The sequence below is a fragment of the Leiobunum rupestre genome, chromosome 10 (genome assembly GCF_980474605.1).
Source record: "Leiobunum rupestre chromosome 10, qqLeiRupe1.1.hap1, whole genome shotgun sequence".
NCBI classification, from domain to species: Eukaryota; Metazoa; Arthropoda; class Arachnida; order Opiliones; family Sclerosomatidae; genus Leiobunum; species Leiobunum rupestre.
In genome coordinates, this window is record NC_143393.1 from 16,485,688 (window position 1) to 16,497,822 (window position 12,135).

A 12,135-nucleotide genomic window follows, 5' to 3' on the forward strand; every position below is an offset into this window, starting at 1 on the left:
TGTATTTTAACACATTTATATGTTTATTTTATAATTAACCCGAATTTTCGTACCTGAACACTTGTTAAAGACAATCGCCCAAGGTTTGTTCAAACTCATTTATGTTATTAGCACCGTTTTAGCACTTACATCTATAATGATATGATAAGTAACGCTGACTAGATAGATGGCTTTCGTAATAACGAATAAATACTCAGTGTCATTTTTACTTGTCATTCAATTTATCTCGATTGTCCGATCTAATACCTTTTGCGTGAAAACCCTTAGGCTGGTAATATTAACAAGTTTAAACTATACGTTTAAACGGCGGGTAGTTAATGGTTAAATAATTCGCTTAAACTTAAAACCACGTTTTGCGAAAAGCGTAAAATTTGGTTTTTATTTTAATTATAATTAACCGCGGGGCTATAACAATAATTATTTAAAGATTATAGAAACGTGTTAAAAAAGACAAAAGTCGTTTAAGAAAAAAATAACCTTTTTTCTCGCGAATGATAATTTCCCGCCAATTTTCATTGTTCTCTCGTTAAAGCCTCCGGGCTAAAGTCGTGGTGTTGCCTTTCTCAAAACTAAATCATTTAAACTCGATCGTTACCTGGCAGTAACGGAACGCGATGTTTATAAGTCTGTTTTCCTTTTATTGAGCGTCAGGTAATGTGGAAAATAATAATTAAAACGTGAACTCAAAATCTCTCATTGAAATACCGCCGAAATGCTACCGCGCGAAAAAAAATTCGTGTGTCGTATTCTGTAGTCGAGGTCATCGGGATATATTTTTGTTGGCTGGTCAACTTTCTGGAAGTGGGTCTTTTCCGTCACCTCGCGCCAAGTCACGACTGGCCCGTAATCTAGTTTGCGTTTTTATTATACCCGTCCGTGAGTTACTCGATTTGAAATGGTATTTCGAATCAGTATTACCAAAAATATATAATATATGTCTTACGAGATATTAACATTAGTATCTATTTCTGACAAATACTTATCTGTAAGAAATGTGTAATATAATATCACGAAGATATTTCAGCATAATTACGTATCGTTTCAACTAGTGTTGTTAATTTTCTGGAAACATAAAATGCGGAAAATTTTCCGCAAATCGGAAAAATAAAAAATTGAAACATAAATTAATTTTTAAGGGTTTTTGATGTTTTTAACATTTTATCGATATAAAATGTCTAATATCAGTCAACATACTACAAAACATTAATAGTGTTACATATTCAGTTTAAAGCTAGTCTAGAGGTTTAGTTTTACTTTTAGATTCGAAAAAATGAGGCGAAAATGCCGCTTTATTTAAATTTGTAAACAATATTAGACTAATCATGGAATTAAAACTTTTTTTACTTTTTGCGAAAAAATACGGAAATTTTTCCGGAAAAAAGGCCTCGGTCATTTTCCGACTTTCAACATCTCGCCACTAAATATTTGTGTCTCTAAATAATTTCGTTCAACATCCCGCAATGTTTAAAGCCCCAATTTGATAATGATTTCAATGTTTTTATCAAATTGCATTTCATTAACAGTTGTTCAATAAATATATTCAAAAATATGTAAATATAGCGGATCTAAAATCGAACCCAAATATAAGTCCGCTTAATTTGCATATTCATCCTCTGGCGTGACCAGTTGAAAGCGACATTTCGACGGATCCAATATTTCCTTTAAATTTACCTTATACGTAGTGTTAGTATTAATACGTGACAAGATAATAAATTTCCTTTGTTTTTCAGCTGGAGATTTACCTGGAAGGAAGAAGCAGGTTCATTTTCATTTACGCCAAAGAAGCTATGGTGAGTCAACCTTCCAACACTTGTCGGTCAATAGGATAGAATTTCGCCCATTCCAAATACTTCAATCTGTAGTTCGATTAAAAATTTCCCAGCGGTGAAAACAAACGCATTAGAAATCAATTTTTTAATTTTATTTATCGTTTTTAGTTTAAAAACATCGTAACTTGGGAGTTACGATTTTATTAAACTAAAGAGCCAACATTGTTTCTAAATATTGTGTGACTGGAGGAAATATATTCAATATGTTGACCACACACACTTTTGTTGGACAAGATTTGAAGATCAATCAACTACAAATATTTAAAGGGGAATGGTCAAGCTTTAACTAGTTAGATAGCCCTATAGCCCGTTAAAAACTAAAATGTATGGCGAAAACCGCATCATAACATATTAAGTGGTTAATTTTTAATAAAATAATAAAATTTCGGGAAATTGAAAAGCGCGCGACACCTGGTAAAAAATCGGTGAGACAGAAAAACAACGTAAAAGCGTGCGATGCGGAAGACGCGAAAGATTTGTTTTTCACGCGCGGCGCGTTCCAGTTATACGAGACCTAAGCCTAAATTGCGCGATTTTAAAAGTTAGGATAGTTCGCAAATCGCTCACTAAGGTGCTGCTGGCGCTGGCGATACACCTTAAGATGGCGGCGAAAATTCAAACTTTTTGCGTTTCAACTTTTTAGGCCAAAAACTATTTTTTCAAGACAAAATAAGATAGGTGTAAGTATATTGAACGTCTTGTTGATCTTTTGAAATGCAAATAAGGCGATATTTGGAAAAGCTTGGCCGTTCCCCTTTAAAAATCAAATACCTTTCGTACACATTATTTTGAATACACAAAACCAATTGATAATATTAATATAAATATATTATAAATGGACATATTTTGTAGTGGAAGAGGTAATTTTATTAAGTATTACTTCTATCAAGAATGTATTTATTTATACTCAGGGAGAATGAATAAGTCGATACTATCGACGGACACGTTGAGGCCCAAACCCCGTCACGCTAAGGGGGAAGGGGGAAGGAGGCGGTCTTATTTTTTGCGTCCTTGCAGCAACGTTAATCGCGTCGAAAAACGTAATTTTTAAGAACCAATGAGATTGCAGTATTATTTGATTTTATTAAAGCGGAGGAGCATACCGGGGGCCCCAACGGGTGGAATTGGAGAAACGCTAAAAATAATCTCGACATATTCATTCTCCCTGAGTATAAATAAATACATTCTTGCTTCTATAAAACTATTTTAGGCGATGTTTTATAAAAAAAAAATATAATAAAAATAGTCTACTCTGACCAAAGTCGGTTTTTAGGTTATTTAAAATTTATACATTTCAGGCTGGATTGGCGCCATCTGGTAAGACTTCGGGTATTTAAAAACTACGCGTATAGAGCTTTACCCCGTTGAAGGTATCTTCTCCTTGTCACGTGTGTATATTCCTAAGTAAATCTTGTAGCCGACATTCGGTCTTGTTTCCATCCCGCTAAACTAAAGGGTATTTAAGAGCGAGCTTAGTTTGCCAAATACTTGAGATTTCGAGTGGGTCAAGAGTGATTTTCGAGTGTTAATTTTTGACGTGAAGGCTCCATTTATTTTGCCGTAACGGCGCCAGTTTGCGAAGGAACCATTTTTTCCTGTCTCCGCGAAATTATTTTATCGTGGAAATAATTTCTATATAATGTCGACTTTCAGGAGCCGAAACAAATACGCTTTAGCGAAGGTCGCTAATTATCCTTTGCAAACAATCCGCGTCGTTCTCGGCCTCTCTTTTCACGGATCCCTTCCAGCGATGGGCTCATTTTAGAGAGGCTCGGAGTGGTTCAAGAGGGGAAGAGCTGCCTTTATATTTGAGCTATTAATGACCGAGATGATTGAGAATTCCAGTTTTAGTTTTCTTAAATGAGCGGAAGAGGGGAGTGAATCGTTCGGAAAGTGAGCGGGGCCCTAGAGACGGAGCGGGGCCCCTAGAGAGGGAGCGGGGCCCCTAGAGAGGGAGCGGGCCCCTAGAGAGGGAGCGGGGCCCTAGAGAGGGAGCGGGTCCCTAGAGACGGGGCGGGGGCCCTAGAGACGGGGCGGGGGCCCTAGAGACGGGGCGGGGGCCCTAGAGACGGAGCGGGGGCCCTAGAGACGGAGCGGGGGCCCTAGAGACGGAGCGGGGCCCCTAGAGACGGAGCGGGGCCCCTAGAGACGGAGCGGGGCCCCTAGAGACGGAGCGGGGCCCCTAGAGACGAGCGTAGTTGTAATTTTTTAAAGGAAAAGTTCAGGTTGGGTAAGATTTGGATTTATTTGAAAGATCATGTTTAAATAAACTCAAAAATATCAGTCGTAAAATGGTATCTTTTTTTAATGACGATAAATTAATTTTTAAACGAGCCAAATTTACCCGCCAAGCGATCTGCCATTTTGTTTCAAATAGACCCAAGTTTTACCCAACCTGGACTTTTCCTTTAACTTTTGATAAACTGAAAGGTAATTAGTCCAAAAACCGCGTTTTCTGGTTTATAAAATATAAGCTTTCCTGATGTTATATTATTTCGGTAGTTTTCGAAGTTACTTGGTTGATTAAATAGGTAAGATGATAAAATTAGCGTACCTTTTCAGTGTTTTCCATAGAAATATAAGTTTGAAATGAATTTTTCATGTTCGGTGAGCTGTTTTAGGAGACAAGTGGAATCCATTATTTTTTAATGAGCTGAGCGCGACGGCTGAGCGTGAGAGAGAATCAATTTGATATTGAGCGAATGAGAGTAGAGAAGAAATGAGCTATCAGTAAAGATAAATATTACCGCCTCTGAGAAGAGCGTGAGAATTAATTATGTCGGGTTAATAGGAGCTCTAGGCTTGTGAGCTGAGAAAGATTTTCAGAAAATGCCCATCTCGAATCCGCTCACAGACTACAGAAACATTTAGTAGTAGTAAACCGCCTACGCTTTCACTTTTTATAAGCGCTCTTTAACCCCCGCCCCCCCCCCCCCTGTACGTACAAACCGTGATAGGCGTATTATAAAAACGTCGGTAAAAATGGTTCTTTGTATAAAGCTCTTCTTGTAGATTCCACTTAAAATAATCCATCATGGTTAAAAATGTAATAGACGATTTCTTGTTTGAAATTCATGGCGTGTTTGGAAATACTAACTTCAAAGTATTATAAGTTGAAATTTTTTTTGGCTTACAAATCATTTCAAAACTACTAGTAGATATTCCGGATTTGATTAATCGTTAGTAATCTCGGTTTTTTTAATCGTTAGTAATGCGGGATTTGGTTAATCTAAATGATCACGGATTTAACTAATCTCAATAATCACGGATTCGACTAATCTCAATAATCTCGGATTCGACTAATCTCAATAATATCGGATTCGACTAATCTAAATAATCTCGGATTCGACTAATCTAAATAATCTCGGATTCGACTAATCTAAATAATCTCGGATTCGACTAATCTAAATAATCTCGGATTCGACTAATCTAAATAATCTCGGATTCGACTAATCTAAATAATCTCGGATTCGACTAATCTAAATAATCTCGGATTCGACTAATCTAAATAATCTCGGATTCGACTAATCTAAATGATCTCGGATTCGACTAATCTAAATAATATCGGATTCGACTAATCTAAATAATCTCGGATTCGACTAATCTCAATAATATCGGATTCGACTAATCTAAATAATCTCGGATTCGACTAATCTAAATAATCTCGGATTCGACTAATCTAAATAATCTCGGATTCGACTAATCTAAATAATCTCGGATTCGACTAATCTAAATAATCTCGGATTCGACTAATCTAAATAATCTCGGATTCGACTAATCTAAATAATCTCGGATTCGACTAATCTAAATAATCTCGGATTCGACTAATCTAAATAATCTCGGATTCGACTAATCTAAATAATCTCGGATTCGACTAATCTAAATAATCTCGGATTCGACTAATCTCAATAATATCGGATTCGACTAATCTAAATAATCTCGGATTCGACTAATCTAAATAATCTCGGATTCGACTAATCTAAATAATCTCGGATTCGACTAATCTAAATAATCTCGGATTCGACTAATCTAAATAATCTCGGATTCGACTAATCTAAATAATCTCGGATTCGACTAATCTAAATAATCTCGGATTCGACTAATCTAAATAATCTCGGATTCGACTAATCTAAATAATCTCGGATTCGACTAATCTAAATAATCTCGGATTCGACTAATCTAAATGATCTCGGATTCGACTAATCTAAATGATCTCGGATTCGACCAATCTAAATGATCTCGGATTCGACTAATCTAAATGATCTCGGATTCGACTAATCTAAATAATATCGGATTCGACTAATCTAAACAAAAATTCCGGATTCGACTAATCTAAACCAAAATTCCAGGTTCGTTTGCTGAAAAAAATTCTGAATCGATTAAGTGGAATAATAAGTTTTTTAAAAAGAAAGTAAGATTGACAGAAACCGGCAATAAGCGTTGATATCCTGCAATTCCTACTAAATGAAGAAATAATCCTAATATTTGCTTAAATAATGGATCTCCCGCTGATTTTTTAAAATGTTTTCTGAGAAAAAATAGTGCAGGATTAAATACACCAAATACTAACTTTCTACAACTCTTACATCTGGTAAATATGGTTTAGATAGAAGTAAATTGTAATTTTTACATATTATAATGTAGTATTTTATACATAATATTACAGTTATAAATTTTAGCCGCGATGCGGTGTCTACATCCGCGGTTTGTCGGTAAATTAACTTTCATTAAAAAGTGCCTCGTTAGAGAACTGAATTGAATCGAATTGTATTGGGCTAATATAAAACAATCGCATCAGTAAGCCCGTAACGCACTGAAATAATATCGCACAAAGAAGAACAATTAAAAATGTCCAACTTACAAAAATTATTAGTTATGTTAAAAATATTAGTTGTATAATTGTTTCATACAATTTAAAGCTAAATAAAGTTAAGAAATAATTACAAGCCAACTTAAAATTGTATATTTTCCTATTTGAAAGATTGGGATTTGTAAACCAATAGTTTTGCTTCCATGCACATTACAATTAATTAAAATTTTAAAGGTAGAAGCATCTACGTATAAATATTCAGGCTTTATTACTTCCGTAACACATCTTTCAACTTTTTTAGCTGTACCAAATAGCTTTTCATATCTATTATAATTACAAAAAAATATAATTTTGACAAAGGGTAATAATAAAATTTGACTAAAAAACGCGGGCTACGCAATAGAGTCATGGTCCAATTCCGTTTGGTATAAAAATCAGTGAAATTAACTTTCGCATCATCCATTTGCTCGCTGTACACGGGTCAGCGACGCGTCATTTAAACTATGGAGAATAATAAATATTACTCTTCGAAACTTTCAATTTGTCTCCATTTAACAAAACCGTTTTCAATCTGGGACGAAATAAACGACAGGAAATTTGTCAACAATTTTTGGAAGTCCTTCACGGATCGTTGCTTGAGCGAAAGGCCGAAACAATTTCTAACCCTTCATAGTTCTTTGGTAGCCCTGTACGGTTTTGAAGGTACACCTTTATTTAAATACCTTAATTATACGCTTAATTTAGGGCTCACTTTAACCAACCGTATTAACCCTTATAAGCAGACTGAAAATTTCGTGAATTTTTTGTCCACTTTCATTTTGATTTTTCACGTTTTCTCTTCCGAAACTAATGGTTAGATTTGGAGGACCACCGCCTTATTTTTTATGCCCTCTTATTTATTAACTTGGTAGTGTTGCTGAAGACGTTAAGCGGGTGCAATCAACGCGTTTACAATACTAATTTCTAAGAAGAAAATGTTACTTAAGGTAGGTTAAATTTTGAAGATTTTAACCCAGACAAGCGTTTTCTTTTATAATTCACCCGACAAAGCTTGTATGAAAAGATGGGTGTACGCGCGTACATTCTGCTGCAACCGCGAAAGTCGGTGTTCTACTTTTATACACCGTACAATCGTATTTGGCCGAATTACCCCCGTCCATGGTGGCTTTATTGACTCTGATGCTTGCGCGTTACTATCCCAGTTGTCGGAAATTCTAAAGGAAGTTGTCTGGTTTTCTATTGTCAAATTGCGCTTCTAATCACATTCGGGATCACAATAGCGTCTATGTTAATATAGGATTTTATAAAAAATATTTGCTTTTACCAAAACATTCGAAAGAGGGAAATTCTAGCTTTAAGCGTATACTTAATATTTTTAGATTTTAAAATGTTACATATTGTTACGGTGGAAGATTTTACGGTTTAACCTTCGATAACGTTTTCCCACTTACCGCTTGAGAAACTTTCCACTTTTCCTTATTATGACTTTCCCTTTATAAGCGACTAAGGCCATCTATTGTGCGTTCAAGTTGTTATTTTATTAAAACGTCATTTTATATTAACGCGCTATACATGTACTGGTGTTTAGTTTTTGGAAAAATTTAAAACGATTTGGTAGAGATATTTTAATACCTTAGAGAAAACTTTTCTCATTTCGATTGCTCTTAATGTTGATAAATCAAATTCTATCACTTAAGATTTTTTTTCTAAAGTTTTAAAATATCTTTATTTATACCTATTCATTTTGATAGTTTTTTCTTAAAAATCTATCACCTAAAGTTTTAAAATATCTTATTTCGATACCTATTTATGTTGATAATTTTTAAATCAAATTATATCACTTAAGATATTTTAAAATTTAGATAAAAATCTATATTGATACCTATTCCTTTTTGTTGGTTTTCCTTCAAATTAAATTAACTAAAGCCCAGTTCACACTATACAATTAATTGGGCCACTTAATTGAAACAAACTAATTGTAAGCAAGAAAACTGTACAGTGTGAACAGAAAAAGTTGGAACAATGGTTACAATTTTTCTGTTCACACTATTCAATTTTCTTGCTTACAATTAGTTGGTTTCAATTAAGTGGCCCAATTAATTGTATAGTGTGAACTGGGCTTAAGTTTTGTTCTAAAGTTTTAAAATATATTATGTCGATACCTATTTATGTTGATAATTTTTAAGTCATATTATATCCATTAAGATATTTTAAAATTTAGATAACAATCTATATTGATACCTATTCATTTTGGTTGTTTTTCTTCAAATTCTATCAACTAGGTTTTTTCTTATGTTTTCAAATATCTTATTTCGATACCTGTTAATATTGATAATTTGTAAATCAAATTCTATTCTAAGAGTTTTCTCTAAAGCTGTAAAATATTTAATTCAAATTCTATCACCAAAGTTTTGCTCGACGAATATTATTGTTGATAGATTTTCGTAGAAATTATCTCATTTAAATTCTTTTTATTATAGTTTTAATAAAATTATGGTTATTTTGAAATACCCGCCATAAATGTGAACAAACGAGCGCCATCTACAGTCACAACTAAAGTAAAATGTGGTAATCTTTTAAAGTATGATAAACACGGATACGTGTACCCCACTGTTTATTTAAATAACACCCCACGATCATTTAAAATGTAGAAAAAACTTGCCAACGTAGCTAAAGATGGCTCTGCAAAATCCCTTGCAGGCATAAATCGATATAGACCGCGTCTCTTCAAAATAAACCCCCGTTTTTGGCATCACGTTTATAATTAATCTTGGGTTTAATTAACTTAATGATAGAAGTTAACACCCACACGAGTAACACCCGAAAGCCAAAGTACCACTTATTATAAACGAATTTCAAATTTGACCCACTTTTAAATTTTATTTCTTTCGCTATAATTACCTATGGCAGAAGTCAATAATAACCCCGTTCGTAGGTAAGTATGAAAGCTGAGGTAATTTGAATAACTGTTTTACTATAAAACCACGATTGGAAGGTCGTGGGTTCTGGCGATACTGAAAATATCATAATTTTCGTATTCCTAAAGCTCTTCTTTTAAGATGTTATATTGGTGATTAAAACATGATTATGATTATAATTATGTGTATTACAACGTATTTTAAAGTTTAATTTTAAGTTTTTGATACGACTACAATGCGTAACGATAGATGTCGCCACTGCGTCGAAAGAAAGACACTGCATAATCCTATCGTCAAAGCTCCTACCCATTGTAACCCGGCCACCTGAATTAATGGCTTTAAAAGTCGCTTGATGACTTAGGCCTAAGATGGTGCATTGGGTATTAACCTAGCTAATTATTATTATTATTATTATTAATTTTCTAGCTTATGGTGAATCTCCGTTCTAGTGTTCGGCATTCGATTAATTTTTATCCATGAATAAAATAAGCCCGGCGATATTTAAATAATATTTATTTAAATAACCAATAGTTGAATAAAAATTGTAAAATGTTTAAATAATCGAAAGTGAATAAGCCTATTATTTAAATAAAACAAACAATTATTTAAAGAAATACCACTGTTATTCAAATAAATGCTTGGTTGGGTAAAAAACATAATTAAATAAGTTAAAATGATATTCTTTTTAAAAACGTTTTTTAAATAAATCGGAAAATTTGTGGATAATGAATAAACAATTCCGAGCACTACTCCGTTCGCGCTTTTTAACATGGCAGTTATTGGAGCTTTCATACTTCCGCCCCAAGGGTATTTATAATGTACTTCTGCTGATAGTTGATCTAGTGCGGCTGAATTTTTAGAATGATAAAAACAAAGCGGATTTATTGGCGGGCTATTAAGGTGTATAGCTTTAAAGTAATCTTGTAGTTTGGCTCGAGCCGTTATGTCCACGTATTTCGACGGGTGTGGCTGTCCATTGGGAATCATTATGATTTACGTTTTGCAAAACCTTTTATTACGTTCGTACGTGTACGAACCGATTCGTGTACTTTTCACCGTTTTGTAAAGCCTTTAGGTGCTGTTGAGTCTTTATTGTCTTGGCATTGTTAGGATTACGGATGTGAGTTAGTGGGCCGCTAACGTTTTTCTACGCGGAGGAAGTAGTCAGTGACACGTAATATCAGATTCTCAATTTAAACTGTCGAAAATTTATAGAAAAATGGTTTAATTTTGAGTCAAAATTGTTAATATTTTCAAGGGCATTTTTAATAATTTCTTTCGAACACCTACTCAAATCGGGGGCAAGTAGACTTTACTCACTTTCAGCATTGACGTAAACGGCCAACTAATATCATAAGTAGTGTTGTTAATTTTCCGGAAAAATAAAATGGGGGAAAATTTTCCGCAAATCGGAAAAGTAAAAAATTGAAACAAAAATTACTTTTCAGGGGTCTTTAATGTTTTTAACTTTTTATCGATATAAAATGTCTAATATCAGTAACCATACTACAAAACATTAATAGTGTTACATTGTTAATAAGTTTAAACTAGTCTAGATGTTTAGTTTTACCTTGAGATTCGAAAAAATAAGGCGAAAAAGCCGCTTTATTTAAATTTTCAAACAATATATTTAACTAATCATGGAATGAAAACAATTTTTTATTTTTTGCGGAAAAATACGGAAAGACGTCGGTCATTTTCCGGAAAATTTTCCGGCCGGGAAATTTTCCGACTTACAACACTAATTATAAATAAAAGTGACATGAATGTATTGAAATATTAATTAGGGGTATTTTACCTCATAAAACGCAGTCAAAAATGCACTACGGAATTGTTAGTATTTGCTTCGTAGAAAGATCGCAAGGGGGCGATAGTAAAGCGTCGACGTCGCCTATCTCTAAACAAGGATCTCTAAATTGTAATCGCGTACCATAAATATAGCACTCTGATACCTTATGTTCATTTACTTCTGCTTATATTAAATATTATTAAAATTTTTTTAGTGAGGCGTAAGGGAAAATAAAACTATTATTACCTGATTTAAAACTAAGTAAACTTCACCCACATTTTACCTTTACCTGAACTGTAAACTTTGTAGGTAACACTACCTGGGTGCAAAAATCAAGCATGTTTAAAAAAAAGGTTTCTTATGTTTAGATTAATAACTGTCATAATGGAAATATAATTAAAGGGGTTGAATTTGAAATAAATTTAAAAATCAAGTAATGAGTATAATGTAAGACTAGATATGTTTAATAAACCTGTTATCTCGACTTGCTTGAGGTTTGCTCTACAGGTAGCGCGATGAGGGATTTTAAAATTAATGGTTTTATTTTGTTTATTCCTCTCAAAACAGAGGGTGAAATTGGACGTAACGTTTCTTTTGGCGAAGGACCAGCGCGCTACGTCTTTCGAAAAGTAAGTACTCGTTTTCTTTCACTTTGCGCGTGCGCTTTTGGAGCAAAAATAAAAATGGGACAATATAGGCTTCGACTCGACTGGTCTGAGCGTTCATTTAGTAAAATTATCGAGAAACAAATCGCTTTTTTTACCAGTTGTGGATAATAACGGTTATTAC

At 33.9% G+C, this 12,135-nt stretch overlaps 1 protein-coding gene across 1 annotated transcript in view; it reads left to right on the forward strand.

Moving 5' to 3' along the window:
• LOC149924864 (uncharacterized) overlaps positions 1–12,135 on the forward strand; it is a 254,886-nt gene that overhangs the window by 24,949 nt on the left and 217,802 nt on the right. Inside the window, exons 2-3 of the mRNA XM_090160131.1 lie at positions 1,731–1,790; positions 11,914–11,975. Coding sequence (XP_090016257.1) covers positions 1,731–1,790; positions 11,914–11,975 — 122 coding nt within the window. The remainder of the gene's footprint in view (positions 1–1,730; positions 1,791–11,913; positions 11,976–12,135) is intronic.